The sequence below is a fragment of the Conger conger genome, chromosome 6 (assembly GCF_963514075.1).
Source record: "Conger conger chromosome 6, fConCon1.1, whole genome shotgun sequence".
Classification (NCBI taxonomy): Eukaryota; Metazoa; Chordata; class Actinopteri; order Anguilliformes; family Congridae; genus Conger; species Conger conger.
The window spans coordinates 45,461,081-45,480,583 of NC_083765.1; the positions used below are offsets into that span (position 1 = coordinate 45,461,081).

Sequence of the window (19,503 nt, forward strand, 5' to 3'; positions counted from 1 at the left end):
ATGGAGCTGAGCTTGAGAAGTTGCAGGGTCATGTCCTATTTGGGGCACAGCAGTTTTACTGATTACTGCTTACATTTGCAGCTGAGTAACTGGATTGTATGTTAAATTAGCAATGAAAAAAAAAGAAGATTTTATACAGGATATGCTGACTGAGCATGCATGCACTTTTACAGCCGCGCCCTGTGAAGGCCCCTCCGAGCAGCCTAACCTGCATGCGTGTGGACACAGGAAATCCACATGCAAACTCCACACAGACAGGCCCGGGCGGAGCTCGAACCCTGGACCGTCTTACTGTGAGATGACAGTGCGAGCCACTGCACCACTGCACCACCCACAGATGTAGCTATGCTGTGTATGTGACCCTGGATAGACGTCACTGTAATCGGGGGGCAGAGATAAAGGGTTCTAACAGAGTAAGTGTTTCTCAGGCACTAGTTACATTACATTACATTAATGGCATTTGGCAGACGCTCTAATCCAGAGGGACGTACAGTTGATTAGACTAAGCAGGAGACAATCCTCCCCTGGAGCAATGCAGGGGTAAGGGCCTTGCTCAAGGGCCCAACGGCTGTGCGGATCTTAAAGTGGCTACACCGGGGATCGAACCACCAACCTCGCGCGTCCCCACTACGCTACAGGCCGCCCCTAGAGGTGTTTATACATACAGAGCAACTCCATAAGTATTTGGACAACTTCTGTTGTCTTTGCCTCTGTACTGCAGCACATTGGAAACTATGAACAGGAGGGTAACGTGAAGACAGCTTGTCAGCTTTAATTTAAGTGTATTTACATCCATATCAGGTGAAACACAGCCGTTTGAAAACAAAGTCCGTCCATTTCAGGGCACCATAATACTTGGAACAAATAGCTTCACAGCTGTTTCTGAATAGTCAGGTGTTCTCAAATGCTTCCTTAGTGCAGGTATAAGAGAGCTGTTAGTATCCCGTCTTGATTCCAGGCTTTTTATTGCCTTTGGAGTCTGTTATTGGCTTTTGCCAACATGAGGCCCAGTGTTGTGCCAATGAGAGATCAGGAAGCCATTATGAGACTGGAAAAAAAACTGTCAGAGACATAGCCTAAACAATAGGCAGAAATTGTGTCACTGCCCAAATACTTACAGACTGCCCTAAATGCCCTAAATGCATGGGGGGCCGGGGGGGGGGGGGGGGGGGGGCTTTCTCATATTTCTTAACCTGCACAAATAACTCTGTGGTCCGCCCCTGGATGTAATGTACAGTGTGAGCTAGCATGGCTGCCGGGCAGAGAGAGGGGAGGAGGGGATGGCAGAGAGGGACAGGGCCCATGATATCTGAAGGTCTTAAGAGCGCTGGAGACCTGCTCAGCGGTTATCCGGGTATTAAACCCACACCCCATTAACCGGGGCTACAGGTGGGCTACTGGTGGGCATTGCTCCGGAGAGATCCGTGAGAGAAACACGCATTACCCTGCTGCGGATTGATGGACTATCTCCAAGTAACCAAAGAGCACCCCCCAGTCTGTTCACCCTTTATACCCAAATTCCCACCCCAGGATGACATTCTGGTAATGCCACTGCATTTAACCAACAACAGCAGCTGAACATACTGATACTTCACTAATGACAACATAACTCAACAATGAGAGACAGACAGACATGCAGACAGGAACAGCAGCTGAACATACTGATACTTCATTAATGACAACATAACTCACAATAACGAGAGACAGACAGACATGCAGACAGGAACAGCAGCTGAACAGTGATACTTCACTAATGACAACATAACTCAACAACGAGAGACAGACAGACATCCAGACAGGAACAGCAGCTGAACAGTGATACTTCACTAATGACAACATAACTCACAATAACGAGAGACAGACAGACATGCAGACAGGAACAGCAGCTGAACAGTGATACTTCACTAATAACAACATAACTCAACAACGAGAGACAGACAGACATCCAGACAGGAACAGCAGCTGAACAGTGATACTTCACTAATGACAACATAACTCTACAACTAGAGACAGACATGCAGACAGGAACAGCAGCTGAACAGCAATACTTCACTAATGACAACATAACTCTTCACAATAATGAGAGACAGACAGACATGCAGACAGGAACAGCAGCTGAACAGCGATACTTCACTAATGACAACATAACTCTTCACAACAACAAGAGACAGACAGACATGCAGACAGGAACAGCAGCTGAACAGTGATACTTCACTAATGACAACATAACTCAACAACGAGAGACAGACAGACATGCAGACAGGAACAGCAGCTGAACAGCGATACTTCACTAATGACAACATAACACACAATAACGAGAGACAGACAGACAGGAACAGCAGCTGAACAGTGGTACTTCACTAATGACAACATAACTCACAATAACGAGAGACAGACAGACATGCAGACAGGAACAGCAGCTGAACAGCGATACTTCACTAATGACAACATAACTCTTCACAATAATGAGAGACAGACAGACATGCAGACAGGAACAGCAGCTGAACAGTGATACTTCACTAATGACAACATAACTCTTCACAACAACAAGAGACAGACAGACATGCAGACAGGAACAGCAGCTGAACAGTGATACTTCACTAATGACAACATAATTCAACAACGAGAGACAGACAGACATGCAGACAGGAACAGCAGCTGAACAGCGATACTTCACTAATGACAACATAACACACAATAACGAGAGACAGACAGACAGGAACAGCAGCTGAACAGTGATACTTCACTAATGACAACATAACTCACAATAACGAGAGACAGACAGACATGCAGACAGGGACAGCAGCTGAACAGCGATACTTCACTAATGACAACATAACACACAATAACGAGAGACAGACAGGAACAGCAGCTGAACAGTGATACTTCACTAATGACAACATAACTCACAATAACGAGAGACAGACAGACATGCAGACAGGAACAGCAGCTGAACAGCGATACTTCACTAATGACAACATAACACACAATAACGAGAGACAGACAGACAGGAACAGCAGCTGAACAGTGATACTTCACTAATGACAACATAACTCACAATAACGAGAGACAGACAGACATGCAGACAGGAACAGCACTGAAGCAACTGCAGACAAAAACACACACACACACATACACACACACACACACAAGCAAAAATTTCCCACAGCACCCCTGGGATCTTTCCCACAATGCAACAGAACAGCGGTTCTCAAGGACTTTTTCTTCCAACAGAGATTGCTGAAGTAATTAAGATCTCGGCGGACCTCTGAGCCTAAACAATTTAAACTGAAATGAAATATAATTACCATCGTTGAAATTCATGAAAAGTGCAAGCCTACACACTCACTCACCGCTGCGACGTGAGTGACAGTTTGTCTGAGAAAAATGCAGGAATGTCAACACAGGCAGATGCTGGCCTGTTCCAAGGCCATTTTCCATTCAACGTCCCCTCCTGACCAGCAGGGGGCCCCGGCTGCAGTTTGAGAGTCAGTGCCACAGACGGAAGTGGATTATCATTAACTGACTTCATTTCCCCCTTCATAATAAAGGCTGGACACGCAGGCAGCAGATGATGGGGGAGGAGATGGAACGTGTGGAGCACGCCTCCGTTTCATCGTGCGGCTCTCATATTCAGACTGATCTGAGCCCGGTTCCTTCAGCTCTCAAACCGAGCGCTCAATCCAGAGCCGTGACCTGACAGCGCCCGTACACAGCCCCCCCCGAGGCCGCCCCTGAAGGATGTACACCCCAAAACCTTCACCTGCCGATGGCGGATCACTAGGGTGACCAGACGTCTGGGTTCTCCTCAGACAGCCCCATATTTTAGCCCCTTCTTATTGGGCTTTTCTGATTCTACTTGCCATTATCGTGAGTTCGCATTGCATTGCATATGCGGCCCTCAATGGAATCTGGTCAGATGCCACACACACACACAACTTTCACTTTCAGCAGTCGAACGCAATGGATACGGAGCTGGCTGGCCTCGTAACTCCAAAAGTTTCAGGATCAAATCCCCAAGATGGACATTGCTGTTGTACCTATTTGCAAGGCACTTAACCCGAATTGCCGTACTAAAGTATCCAGCTAGATAAATGGATTTGCATATAAAAAGGAATAAATAAATAAAGCGGTGTAAGTCACTGCGGAGCGGATGTTAAAGAGCTACATTTTGAACAGCAATGGCAGCTTCATGTGGTGCAGTGGGCTGAGATGGCTGCCTGCTACCTGTGTCTGTAATGGCATCAGCGCTGATGTAAATGACAACATTAATTTAAAAACGCAGTTTTTCCAGCGGGACGTCGTGTGTCCAATCTCCGTGCGCCTGAATAATCTTCTCTACTATCACGTTGTCAAGCGGGGGGATCTATTTTTAAACATTGTTTTCATAGTCGACGCTCCTGTGGCAACACATCTGTCGTAGATTTATGAGGGAAGAGGTGCAAATGCAATGAACAGCTGTAATGTTTGACATCTAATTCAGTAAATTCATCTCGGGTGTTCCCGTGACAGAACTCCCCGCTGCTCGGTCACATGTTTGTCCTTCCTTATTTATTATGGGGTTTTTTTCTGCACACCATTGAGTTGTGACAAATCATTTCCGGCCAGTATATGCGGACTTCGCCGTTTACGCGGCGCGCCACCACTGTGCTAAGTCGAAAGCTGAGAACGCCAAACGGAGGCCGTCGCCGAGGGGACGCGGGGTCCGTGAGTAATCACCCGCCTCTGATTGAACACTGCTCACGACGGCGTTTAGGGAACAGCATTCTCCAACCTGGAATGTTCATTTTTAATGTGCCTGATTTTTCATGTGGAAAATGTAAAAAAAAAAGTCCTTTCAATGACAACCCAGTGCTGCAGTCCCTCTAGAAACAAATCTATTAACATACGCACACACACAAACCTGAATCAAAAAGCCTGTAGGTACCTGGAAACAAACTTCATGATATTATTAATTAACGTAACAAGGCGGAAGCAGTCAGCCTACCTCGCAGTGCACTCTGACAGCTCGCAGTTGTTTTTCTCACCGATGAATGTGTGAATCTGTGCTCTATAAATACTCCGTTAATGAACAGCCTGATGCTGTGCGATGTCTGATCACACCCGCACCTCGCACAGGTGAGTCACAGCACCGTTTTACTGGGGGTGTGGGGAAGAGAGGGGAGGAGAGGGGAGGGGGTCCTTCAAGGCCCCTGTGATGTGACGCATCTGCTTACCGAACCAGAATGAATCTTGTCATGAACGTGCTCACTTAGCTTAGTTTAACTTAGCTTAATAACTCCACCTCCCTTGCTCCCTGGTCTATTATCCTACATTATCTCACGTTTATGACTAGAGGGGGGGATTGGGGGTCCACTGTATAGACCAGGAAACATTCAGCACACACCAATAACCTTTGCAAGAAACGCATATTCTTGAGACAATTTGAATGTACTTATAACATAATTAATTGCAGTGTATTTCCAGCACATTGTGTTTCAGTTAGGGAACAGTACAGAAAGTGGTAGGGCCCTAACATGGGAGAGAGAAGACATGTAACTGTGAGCTTTCGGTCATCCGTCCTGCTTCTTCTTCTGATGAAACGAGCGCAGCTCCTCGGTCCTCCGAAACGCACGAGGGGAGAGCGGGTAGGGGGGGAGGTTTGACTGAGGAGACGGACTAACTGAGCAATTAGAAGTTACCCAGTCTGCCGCTGAAGCAAGACGCAGTCAGGAATCCAATGTTAAGCAAGCACTAATTAGCCTGATTGGGTTCTTGGTTTTTAATTGAACCTTGGGAGGAGAGGGAGAGGGGGGGGGACACACCGGGAGTTAATTAGCCGCTCCTGATCTGGAGGGTCTTTCGGGGGGGGGGTGAAGGACAGAAGTTGTCACCGTTGAAGGACGGCGGCCATGTTTGCTAAGAGCTCAGGAGGGTGATGGGCAGGCAGCACCAGGTGCGGAGCTAGGCGGGGGGGGGGGGGGGGGGGGGGGGGCAGGATTTGGCAGGAGCCGCCAGGCGACAGACAGGTCACCGTTACACAGCTGATCATGGCCACGGTGGCTGGCTCGGGATGTGGCAGGAAGAGGAACCGCCTGTTCGCCGTTTGGCACCACGCCGGACCGTGGGGGGGAGGAGGGGGTTGTGGGTAAACCCAGGGGAGGGAGCCCGAGCTGTCAATCACCGGCCGGGACCCCGCCTCCACAGGGAGACGCGTTTCGGAGCGCGGAGCCAGAAGGCGCGCAGAGAGAGATTCAGCGCCGGAACATTAATAAAACATAAAGATGAAAATGAGCTTATGAGTGACTCACACGCTCGCAGGCAGAGCCGGCTGGGCTCCACACCCTTCCGGAAGCTTCTATCAGCTTCTATCTGCATCATTAGCTGCCTTTTTACTGAGGGTGGGGGGGGGAGGCAGTGGGATACCATCCCGCCCCAGGGACGGGAGGGCTTACCGCCAGAAAATCAATTTTTGACGGTAAATTGACCTGCCCCGCCGGCAATACGGCCAAAAACCTGTGCCAATCACGGCACGCTGATCTCCTAGATCCCCCCCCCCCGCCCCCGTTTCCTGGAATTGGCTTTGGCATCGCCGTGGGCAACCGCACCCACTCTCAGCGCGGAAGAGTCGGGGTAGCTGAGGTCGCCAGCGCTGTTGCAGACGCAGGAACGCAGGCAGTCAGCAATCTAGACAACCCAGAGCTTAGAAATAATCTTTGTTTTAAGCTTCTGACAGTGGAGGGATCGATACCATACAATAACAACAAATTAGGGAGGCAGTTTCTCTGGAGGTCAGCCACGCTTCTTTGGGTCAGTGCTAAATTAGCACCCGCTACGTACTTACCGATCACCTGCAGGCTAGCAGTTATCGTCAGAAAACGCAGCCCCTCCCTCCAGAAAAAGCCTCCTCTGCTGTAATTGTGTGTGCTTCAGCTCGCCTACGGAGTGGAAGTGCTCACATTCTCAAATCAAATCAAATAAAAGGCATTTCTCCAAAAGATATCAAACAATATTTGTCATGCTATGCTTTACAGCAGACCACCATTAAAGCAAGCCTCAGGCAACAGGGATGGGGGAAAGCTCCTGAGGTGAGCTAATGGTGAGAAACCACGGCAGAGAAAAAGAGGAGAAAAAGAGGAAAAGACGGGAATAATAGTTCTCCTAAGTTTTCCCTCACAGACTTTACCCCGGCAAAACACGGCAGAAAAAGTCAGTCTTAACAAGTGTTTTAGTCTTGCAAAAAGGTTTATTATTATTTCATACTAACTTGTTTTAAGTTGCTGTTTGTGTGACAAGTGAAATTTTCTTTCCCCAATGGAAAATCTTGACATGAGGCAAACAGTCTCACGTCAATGGCACAATTTGAGTTTCATTTAGCAAAACAGTAATAGAAATAAGATTAAGTCTAAATATGAGACTAAAATGATTGTTAAGACTTTTTTGTTTCTGCAGTGTCTGAGACGGGAAAAATAGACTGAGAGGAAAAATAGACTGAGAGAAATAGAGAGTGCAAAAAGAAGGCAAGAGACAAGCAGAGAAGGAGAGAAGTCAGAGAGAGAGAAGGAGAGAGGGAGGGAGAGAGGGAGAGTGCAAGAGATGGATAGAGAGAGGGAGAGAAAGAGGCGGAGAGAGGGAGAGGGAGAGACTGGGAGGAAGCGAGGGAGAGAAACAGGGATACAGAGAGAGGGAGAGAGAGAAACAGTGGCGCAGGAGGAGCGAGAGGGGGAGAGGGAGAGATGGACAGAGGGAGAGAGAGAGGGGGAGAGAGGGAGAGAGAAACAGAGGTTCAGGAGGAGAGAGAGGGGGAGAGGGAGAAAGAGAGAGAGAAACAGAGGTGCAGGAGGAGAGAGAGGGGGAGAGAGAGGGGGAGACAGAGAAACAGGAGGAGGGAGAGGGAGAGAGAGAGGGAGAGAGAGAAACAGTGGTGCAGGAGGAGGGAGAGGGAGAGAGAGAAACAGGAGGAGGGTGTGTATAAATCACACTTAGGTGTTCGTCGCATTTACTCCCCGGAGAGCAGAACACCGCAGCCCTCCTGGTGCCACGGCAACCGCAGCGGAGCTGACGACGCACCCGTCCTGCGTCAGAGAAAGATCTGGAACCCGGGAGGGGGGGCGGGAGTCACCTCGGGATCAGGCGCACAAACTACCAAATAACTACAGCCGGGGGTGGAGAGGAAGTGACATCACAGGCCTGAGAGGGAGGGGTGAAGGGATATCTCACATGGTGCGCGGGGGCAGGGGACAATTAGGGAGGGAGGAAGTGACATCAGAGATGTGATAGCACGGGTCCTGTGAATGAGGGGCCAAGGATGTCCGCTGTGGTGCGGTCAGGGGCAAGAGGACAATTAGGGAGAGACTGTATCAGGAGGGGGCACCAGCAGTACAAGATAAGCTGCACAAATCTGCCGCCTCAGAGCGGATTTACAGACAGAGCTGACAATAATTCTGTGTGTGCCCTGGAGGACTGACGCAGCGTGCTGACAGCAAAGCCCCGATTCTCACACGGACGACAACGAGACCGCCACGCCGCCGCCATCGCCGACGACCGCCCACCCAACTTCCTGTGAGGTCATTTCCACCCGAGAACACTGTGGTCGTGAGCACCAGCACCAAGAGGTAATAAAAAAAAGCCCGGAACATTCTAGAAAAACTCCACTACAGACTGCAGTCCGGAACTCGTTATCGCCAAGGGCCTAAAGTGTTTCCTAAAGCTGCTCCCCCCCCCCCCCCCCCCCATGCAGGGAGCCAATGAGGCTGACATGATGAATGTGCCTGGGGCGGTCTGAGCTAAATTAGAGTGCTTTATGATTATGACCCATATTTATAACCTGAATCAGGGATGACTGATGCCGGTCTTATTAGGCCACAGTGCAGAAATCGCCTTTGAACAACGGGAAGCCATATTCCTAATATCCAGACCATAATTTCATTACGGCAAAGAGACACAATCCTCAGGGGCATGTACGTGCGTCTGTAAGTTTCAACCAATCAGGGGGGTTTATTCTGTTTCCAGGAAGGAGCTGACTGAGCTGGGGCAGAGAGGGGACACTGAGGTTGCCAGATGGCTGCTTTTAAAATGGTTTGTACAGGTCTGGTTGTTTGTCCCGACCGGACAATATAATGTCTGGTCTGATTAATCGATAAAAAAAGAGCAGTTTGTAGTTTGGTCCTGTCCACGAAAGGTTCCAATAGTGACAACCAACCCTCATCTCACCATAGTTCCAAACCTCGTTCGTAATTAAGCTTCTTGCTGCAGTATATGCAGTAAAATCTGGCAACCCTAAAATGCACACTTCACAATGCAAATGTATCTCAGTAGAAAACCTGGAGCATGAGTACGATCTTTCATGTTTCTCATCAGAACGCAGCTGGTTCGAGAGCCGGTGAACGCAGCTCGTTAGCCGGCTAACAAGAACAGCAACTCAGCTGGAAATGAAACACGGATAAAGAGTTTACTTCAGAAACAGCTTACTGTGGCACAGGCTAGCCATCTGTTCACTTCTGTTCAGTCAGAACACGACTTTACTCCAATTCCTCAAACTTATTAAAAAGAAAGTTTGGTGAGGACACACTGCAATATAAAGTCTGTCATAACAAGTGTTTTAGCCTCGTAATGAGACTTCAAATCTTTTTTTTCCCTCTCTAGTAGAAAATATTAGCTTTTTAAATTACTTTTTGCTGCTTGACAAGTCAAATTTTCTTACCCAATGAACTTGAAATTAGCAAACTGCCTCACTTTATTGGCAATCTTTTTGTCTTACTTAGCAAGCAAAAAAGTAATACAGTATAAAAAAGATTTTAAGTGTAAACATAAGATTAAAATACTAGTTAAGACTGACTTATTTTTAGTTTTTGCAGTGTATCCTCTTTATTGGTTGAATCCCCTTCCTACATTGCAAAAAACAAAACAAAGAAAAAGTCTTAACAAGTAATCTAGTCTTATATCTAGACCTAAAATCTTATTTATAGAACCCTTTTACTAAATAAGACAAAAATACTGCCAATGAGGTGTGACTGTTGGACTCGATTCAAGATTCACAAACGGGGTGAGAAAATGTCACTCGTCAAGTAAACAGCAACTGAAAACAAGCTAATATTTTCTACTTGAGAAAAAAAAAGTCTTAATACAAGACTAAAACACTTAAGACAGACTTTTTGGCGGTGTAAATCCCATCCTGCGCAGGTGCGCTCCGCACTCACCCCCAGCTTCCGGCTCCGCATGCGGACGTAGCCCTGCTTCACGATGTCGTTGAAGTTGGAGGCCATCTCTGTGAGAGCTGGGGGGGGCCGGCGGGGGTTAGCATCCAGACCTTCCGTTGAGCCGCCCGGCAAGCCTGCCCCTCCCTCTCTCCCTCTCTCGGTCACTCTCTCTTCTGCTTTTCTCTCTCTCTCTGCCGCTCTCTCTCTCTCCCTCTCCGTTTTCCGTCCCGTCCTCTTTGAAGCTTCTTCTCACTCCCTCTCCCCGCTCTCCTGTCTTCCTCTTCTCATCACTTCTTCACAATCCCTGGAAGAATAGAAACAAAATAAAGAAAAAAATAATATATTATTTATGGGGAAAAATGCCCCGGGTGAGAATAGCAGGGACAGACACACACACTCATATTGCTCTGCATAATTCATCTGCTAAGCAGACACCTTTACCCTGGGTGGTGTACACCCATCCAGACAGTTGCACTTCTAAACCGGACTAAACACACCGTTCAAACTGCTATTCCAGCTTCTTTAGCTCAGTTTGCCAGAAAAGCAAGAAATCATTACGGGAATTAAACACGCTGTAATCCCCAACGAAAACACTCCTGAATGTTAATCGATTTCATAGCTGAACTTCACGGACCTACATTCTCCATCCATTATTTTATACCTAGCGTGACTGCAATTCGTACAATGCATTTATGTCAACAGCAAAAAGGTTACTTGCTCAAGGTATTTCACCACAAATAGCTTTGCTTCTGCTATTCAAAACATGACCATCTGGACATATCCAACGGCCCTAAAAACGGTGCTGTGCATTTCTCATAGCATACAGAGACAACACATGCACACGCACACACATATGTGCACACACGCACATGGACACACACTCTCACACACACACACACACACACACACAAACTCTTCAAATGCTGAGACAAGTTGAATGAAAACTAGATAGATTATAAAGGTTTTGTGAACCACCTACAGAACAGTCAAGAATGCAATAAAATGTACCTACCACCAATACACACACACACACACACACACACCACACCAGGCACAGCAAACAAACACACCTCACAGTCGTTTCCAGAACTGAATGCAATGATGTCATCACCGCGCTGCCACAGACACACACGGACACATTCCCAGGACGCTGGGACTGTATATCTCCCTGGCAACGCACGCGGAACATTAAACTTTAACGGAGCTGCTAATTAAAGGGCGAAGCGGCATGGAGAACACCTAAGTGCTGTTTGTTTTAGCTGGCAGAGAGGAGATCCGTCTCAGGGCAAACACCCGCTCCAGGGCAGGGAGACGGACGGGCCCTGGGAAAGGTCCTGGAGGAGGAGAGGAGAGGAGAGATGTATAGATGGGGGAAAAGGAAAATACAGTAAATAGAGAAGGAGGGAAGACAGCAGGTCATGATGTATTAGTCCTGCTGGCTCAACAAAGAGAGAGAGAGAAAGAGGTGGTAAGAGAGAGAGAGGTGGTAAGAGAGAGAGAGGGTAAGAGAAAGGAAGAGCGAGAGAGTTTTAACCCTTTAAAGATTAATATGTGAGATTGGAATGCTCTGAACTGAACATTCTAATGCTGATTTCACAATTGTTATTGGCAATTGAAAGCGATAGAACACTGACTGAACACTGAAATTCTAGAACACTGAAAAAAAACATTCCAAAAAACAGCCCCTGCTCTTCATGGGGATAGAATGGAGTGGACAGCGTGCGATGCAGCCGGGAGAGGGACAGAGAGGTGTTTTTATTGTTAGTTTGCTTTTTATTTTCACATTCGCAGCACGTGCAGTTCAGCGTTAGACTCAAGGTCAAAGCCAGACGAGAGGTCAGACTGCCCCGCGGAGCGGGGCGTGAGCGCGGGCCAGGTCTGAGGCGTGTCAGGTGTGGCGGCGGGGCTGAGACGGCTCGGCGCCCGTTTCCGCGGTGACAGGAGGCGGTTTTACGGCCGGGCTGCGCCGTTCGGCAGCTGTCCTCGCCCTGCGCCGTGCCGCGCGCGCTCCCCAGGGCCGGGGCAGAGCGGCTAAATCGGTTCAATCAAACAATGATTAGCCGAATCAATCAAAACTCCCGTCCTGCCCAGTCAGGTGGAACGGCGACAGCCTGCAGACTGAGCCGCCCGGGACGGTGCGCGGAGCGAGAGGGACGATGCGCTGCTGCGGCCACCGGCCAATCCGAGGCCACGCTGAGCGGGCGGGGCAGAACTTACAGACAAACCAGGAAACCCGGACAGGAAGCAGAGGAGGATGTGGACTGACGTCATTCGCTTAGAGGCTGAGGGCATTTTCAATCTGAAAACGTTTTGCTACGTTCTGGGAGAACAACATGTTTTCTCTCAGCGGTGTGCAACGTTTTGCAACAGGCTTTGAGGAATGTTTGCACCCGTTTGGTGAGTGTGGCCAGAATCAATAATGACATAGGCCTATGCTTTAAAGGCCGGAGAACGTCTTCTCAGACGCCTAAGGAGCAAACCGTACTATGTCAGTCAGTCCGCCCACTGTTTGCAATTGGATGTTCAACGCGCCACCATTTCTGTTTAAATAAACGCTTTGCTACATTTTGTCTGTGTGTCTTTGGGTTCTATGAGAAGGCAGATGTGTGCCACTTACAGAAATGTGAGAGAGAGAGTCCCCTCTATTTTACCACATAAATGAGACAGACTCAATGTTTGACAAATAAACTCTACGAGCAAAAACCATGAGAAATGCAAAAATAAAACAGCAAAGAATTTAAACCCACACACGTAGAAATAACCCCCCCCCCCCCCAAAATAAACACAAATAAAACTGTAAAAATAAGAGAGATGGAGAATGGCCAAGTGGGCAGAGGATGGGACAGAAAAGGAGAGAGAGAGGGAGGGGAGGGGGGTTTGTGGAGTGAGGTCTGGATGGCTGACAGAGATAACCTCCAACTCCAACGACATGGAAAAGCAGGATAGGCCCGCGTGCGGCTGGGTACGATGTTTGTAAGGCCTGGGTGTCACAGAAGATTTCACTCAGCTGTAAATAAACATCCTCGCCTTGCCTGAGGAACCCACTGTGCGCGGCGTGAGAATTTCAACACGATTCACAGCCCCTCTACTCTTAACCAGACAGTCTCACAGTAGCTACTGTGTCCTAACACCCCTTTTATAACGACCCTGAAAGCAGCAATAACTGCAACATTTCACAACATTTTTCTACATACCATAGAATGAACACCATTTCAAAATACCATAGAATGAACACATTTCTACATATCATAGAATGAACACATTTCTGCATACCACAGAATGAACACATTTCTACATACCATAGAGGTGAACATATTTCTGCATACCATAGAATGCACACATTTCTACATACCATAGAATTAATATTTCTACATACCACAGAATGAAAACATATCTGCATACCATAGAATGAACACATTCTACATCCCATAGAACAAACACATTTCTACATACGACAGTGTGCATGTCTCAGTACAACCAAATTAAAATATTGCCCATTCAAGCAGTATTTTTCTAGTAGTTCCATATTTTGTAACTAAGTTCGTATCAAGCCTCGATATCATTGGTGTATGTTGTTAAATGTATAAAAAACATCATCAGACCAGTCTTGTTACGGTTACAAAAAAGACCAAATGGAGAAAGTCGACAGACTCTCCACACATGGAAAAATGTATCGTTGCGTAAGGTGCCTTATCACACGAGTGTGTGAGGTAATGCCATTATTCCCAGGCCTTTTGCTATCAGTATGCTATGGAATGGGGGGTGGTGTCTGTGACTTAGTGGAAAAACTATAAAATTCCTTGTTTCCCTGCCCCCCCCCCCCCCACCCCCACTGCTTCAGGCAGCGTTCCTGCATCACATTATCGTCTTGTTTATCACCACAGCCCCCAGCTTTCGAGTCTCCCAGCCGGAACGCCACAACATCGGAATTCCTGTTGGGAAGACAGCGGGATTACATCACCCACATGCGGGGAGCGCCGTCACGGGGCGGCGAACGAACCGAAAGAAAGAGAGGATGAGAAAGAGCAACAGAGTGTGAAAGTAAGAATAAAATGGAATGACAAGAACGAGGGAGAATGTTGGAGTTAATGCTAGTTAAATCATATTGCACCATACTGTAGTAAAGGTTTTTTTTTCCGTATTGCTTTGCCATTACGAATACGTGCTTTCAGATGTCAATAGGACAAACTGACATTGAAAAATTGAACAGAAAATTGAGTGTGGGAATGACATAGGGATATGGAGAGGGAGAGAGGGAGAGATAGTATGATAGTGAGAGACTGAGAAAGGAGGAGAGCATGATAGAGTGAGACTGAAGGAGGAGTAGACAGTGATAGAGTGAAAGAGAGTGAGAAAGGAGAGAGAGAGGGAGAGAGGGAGAGAGACAGAGAGGGAGAGAGTACGATAGTGACTGAGAAAGGAGGAGAGAGAGAGGGAGAGACAGAGGGAGAGACTGAGAGACTGAGAAAGGAAGAGAGCGGTGATAGAGTGAGACTGAAGGAGGAGTAGACAGTGATAGAGTGAAGGAGACTGAGAAAGGTGAGAGAGAGAGAGGGAGAGAGAGAGTGAGAGGGAGGGAGGGAGACAGAGACAGAGACAGAGGCCTCCTCAGTTCACTGGGGGAAGCTGAGATTGGATCGATAGTGAGTGAGCGGCCAGCGGTGCAGGGAGACAAATCAGACGATAAAACCAAAACAGCGGGATAGATTTTCATTCCCCGGAGACCCAAGCCCATTGGTCGAATGCCTGCACTCGCACGCTCCAACTGACCATTTCTGCCTCGCTGTTGTTTTTCTTCTCTACCCCACAAGCTCCACATGAATTATTAAAGTATTTATCTTTATCATATATATATCACCTATACCTCAGCATTACAGTATTTAACATTATTATATATCAGTATTTCTTTATCATACAATGAGCACCATAATTCATTGGATAGTGGCACATTTTTGTTATTTTGGTTCTGTACTCCAGTCCTTGTAAACTTTCAAACCTTCAGTTTGATAGGATACAATGACATTGTGGTTGAAGTGCAGACCATCAGCTTTAATTTGCATCCATATCGGATGAACCGTTATATAATAATGTAACATAAAGTATAATAAACTAATCATTTTAAATATTTGGTCTGCAACGCATAGACATCACCAGATGCTGGGCTTCTTCCCTGGTGAAGCTCTGCCAGGCCTGTACTGCAGCCATTGAATTATGTTTCTCACTGTATGCACTTAATCATTAAAGTATTTATTAATAATACATACTTTATCATCCCTGTCCCTCTTCTGCTTAGGACTTACGCTGTTTTCTTGAGCATTTTATTTTTCCGCATACACTGTAGTTGTTGAGTGTACTGACTGCTTTAATAGTTTTTGTAGAGATGTTATTTCAGATATAGCTCATCCACATTATGTTGATGATGATGACTGTGAAGAACTAATAAACAGTACTGCTACGATCAACAAAGTGTATATATATCATATATACTTTATTGCTATGGTATTTCTTTATCATCTATACTTTATCTTTAAGGAGGCGAGAGAGCCCTCTCTTAGAGGCCGTATGTACATGACGTGCGTGTTAGCGTTTGTGACGTGCGTCTCCCGTTCTCTGACAGCGGCCTGGTGAAAAGGGCTGGCGTCTCGCCTGGCATCGTGGGACAGAGCGCCGATCGGAGGGACGGCCGAAACATAAAAAAACTCTCTCCGAGCCCCCGGTTTGATTACCTCTGTTTATCTACTGCTGGGGTCACAGGGGCACAGACGATAAACAGAGACTAAACACACACCAGACTAAACAACTCCTCAAAGAACCCACTTTTATTCACTCTTCACTCTTTATCCATTTATTTTCAACACACAATAAGGGTTACACGACCAGGCATTAACTAATGTATTTAACATGAAATAATGATGGACAAATGCATTAACTAAGCATGAAATGTACTTTTCATTAGTTCATGCATTTGATAACTACTAACTAATTCATTAGTTACATTAATATGTACATACATTAACAAACCTAGGATAAATGTACAAGTTAAACATGAACAAATACATTTACTATTTTGTTTTCATTCCAATATGAATTGGCAGTATCTATTGTACTAATGATGTGCAAATACCTACGCAAAGCTGTAAAGATTAACTTCTCACTTGTTATCTAACACATTAGTTAATATCAGTTCATGTAACCTTATTGTAAAGTGTGGGCTTTATTATATTTTTTGGGGTTGGCAGGGACTGAATGAAACCAGGGTTTGTGTATGAAGCGCCCAGGATGAGCACGGTATGTAGACACACTCCATGTTTTAGTTCAGCTGAGGATAGAATAGAAAAATGTTTTGACACCTTGCTTTCATCAGGGAAGTGGTGTTATATCCTGAGTGTTCGCAGCTCATAACAGCATTTCGGCGATGAAAGACAGCATGCTGAAAGAAGCGTGCTGAAATATTTAAAAGTAGGTCTTTAAGTGAAAATGTGGAGCGCTGATCTTTTCCGAGTGCAGTCACTGAATTCCTCAGATCTGCACCCCTCTGTTCTTAACCCGAGGGCGGAAATAAGAAGAGCGATTCTCTTCTGTGGAAAAGGGAAATGATGGCTGCTCGCTGCGATGTGCAGGTGCTGCGGTTATAAATCTTCCGCTTTCCTGGGATATTTTCGTTTGGACGTGGGTCGAGAGCTGGCCGGCCTTCTGAGTCAGACTGCGCCCCACACCCTCCCAATACTGCCCTTTCCGGTTTGACACGAGACCGTTTCGCTCCCTCCCTCACACCGCAAGATGTGTGCAGTTCGGGCTGTTTTCATAACTGTACTTTCTTACAAACACATACCTGCCAGAACCCAAGCTGGCAGCTTTAAACTTGTTACTGCCAGACTAAGAAACTGAAAGCACTGCATCGCCACGGTTATTACCCGTGACCCTGGTGGATGTGGGTGCGATGGCGGTCACATCTCCCACCTCCATCACCAAGCCCCCAGCTCATAATCAGCGAGAGCCAATCAACCCGTCAATCAATCAATCAGTCAATCATCCACACATCTGCAAGGCAGGTGAACCAGTGTGTGTGTCTGTGTATGTGTATCTGTGTGTTTCAGTGTCTGTGCGTGCTTCAGTGTCTGTGTGTGTGTCTGTGTATGTGTGTGTGTGTGTCTGTGTGCATTTCTGTGTGTCCATGTGTTAGTGTGTGTGTTTCTGAGAGCAGAAATTGCACTTTCTTCGTCTCTACCCATAATTTTGTGTTCATCACATCAAACCACATCCAGTGGTTCTCCTGTGCCCCTCCCGCACTACACCACCATGGCATAGAAGCTTGACATCTGCCACACTCTAATTGGGCGTCTGGGCACCCGGCAACCGCCAATCCCGCCAGCTTGGGAAGAGCTTACGGGAGCAGGAGGGCAGTTCCCTGGCTCCACAGGGAGTTAGCAGAAGCACCGCCTCATCCCGATGGGATTCCCATTCCCACCTCCTCACCTTGTGCCTTCTAACAAAACGGCCCACGCCATTGGAGAGAGAAAGAGAGGGAGAGAGGGTGGGGAAGGGAGAGAGAGAGAGAGATTGAGTTTGAGACAGGGAGAGAGGGAGGAGAAGGGAGGGACAGAGAGAGAGAGAGAGAGGGAGGTGTTCTGTGGGGGGTGGAGAACATTAACTGCTGGCCCTGAAACAGCCACTCAGTGGAGGAGACATAATGTCTCTGTCTGTCTTTCACACACCCTTGTCGCCTTTCTTTTTTCTCATTCCTCCCATCTTCTTTTCCCGTTGATTAGCTTCCCTCCTCCTCCTCCTCCCCCATCCTCCCTACCACCTTTGCCCTCTTCCCTTCCTCCTCTCTCATCCTCCTTTATTTATTAAGTCTTCCTTCAGCTGGAGGGGCTGACCTCATCCAGGGAACCAGGCCAGGTCACCGTAACGACAAGCCAATCAAATTAAGGCCAGTGAGTCTGCCTGTGAGGTCAGAGCAGTGACTAGCCAATCAGGTAAGGACAGTGACTGTGCCTGTGAGGTCAGAGCAGTGACTAGCCAATCAAGTCAGGATACTGACTATGCCTGTGAGGTCAGAGCAGTGACTAGCCAATCAAGTCAGGACAGTGACTCTGCCCATAAGGTCAGAGCAATCACTAGCCAATAAAGTCAGCCCGTGAGGTCAGAGGAGTCACTAGCCAATCAAGTCAGGATAGCGACTCTGCCCGTGAGGTCAGAGCAGTGACTAGCCAATCAGGTAAGGACAGTAACTATGCCCGTGAGGTCAAACCAGGGCAGTGAAACCCTGAGTCCGCAGGTAAACATTCAGGCCCTCTGAAAATGATGGCATCACAGAGCAAGATCTAGGCGACACTTTCACCTCTTTCTAAAGGCAATAGAAGGAGACAAGAGGGCTGATTGTGAGTCTCAGGTCAATTTCATGAGTCACTTCACTCCAATTCCCCACGAGTAATTACGGGCAGCGCCTAACATCGACAAAACAATTCACTTCAAGAGCCAGAGGAGTGGACACAACAAAGATAGACCAGCCAGTGTGTGTGTGTTTCTGTGTAGTGTATATGCGTACTGTGTGTGTGTGTGTGTGTAGTGCATGTAGTGTGTGTGCGTATGTGTGTGTGCCTGTGTGCGTGTTTGTGTGTATGTGTAGTGTGTACGTGTAATGTGTGTGTGTGTGCGCGCGTAGTGCGTGTAGTGTGTGTGCGTATGTGTGCGTGTGCCTGTGTGCGTGTGCCTGTGTGCGTGTATGTGTAGTGTGTATGTGTAATGTGTGTGTGTGTGTGTGTGTGTGTGTGTGAGCGTGTGTGCCGGTGTGTGTGAGTGCGGTGCCTAGTGTGTGCGTGTGTGTGTGCGTGTTTATGTGGATGTGTATGTGTATGTGTAGTGTGTAGTGTGTATGTGTAATGTGTGCGTGTGAGTGTGTGAGTGCATGTGTGAGTGCAGTGCATTGTGTGTGTGTGTGAGTGTGTAGTGTGTGTGTGAGTGCAGTGCATAGTGTGTGCGTGTGTGTGTGTGTGTGTGTGTGTGAGAGTGTGTAGTGTGTGTGTGAGTGTGTGTGAGCGTGTGTGCCTGAGTGTGTGAGTGCGGTGCATAGTGTGTTTGTGTGTGTGTGTGTGTGTGTGTGTGTGTGCGTGTGTGTGTGTGTGTGTGTGTACAGACTGATATCTCTTGTCACTGGTCAGTGAAGTTTGACAGTTCTGGTGAACGGCACAGACAGCTGTGGAGCAGCAGGTTAAATTAATATTTTGAAACCCGTGGGTTAATTAGGCATTTTGTCCTTAATGAAGTAACAGGCCTCATCGAGTTCCCACTCTCACATCCTAACGCAATTAATGGAGTTAAA

General features: G+C 47.3%; 1 protein-coding gene across 1 annotated transcript in view; it reads right to left on the reverse strand.

Annotated features, from left to right (window-relative positions):
- Positions 1-19,503, reverse strand: part of LOC133130757 (docking protein 4-like) — a 73,333-nt gene that overhangs the window by 23,395 nt on the left and 30,435 nt on the right. The window contains exon 2 of the mRNA XM_061245579.1: positions 10,179-10,482. Within this exon, the coding sequence (XP_061101563.1) occupies positions 10,179-10,244 (66 nt within the window). The 5' untranslated portion in view covers positions 10,245-10,482. The remainder of the gene's footprint in view (positions 1-10,178; positions 10,483-19,503) is intronic.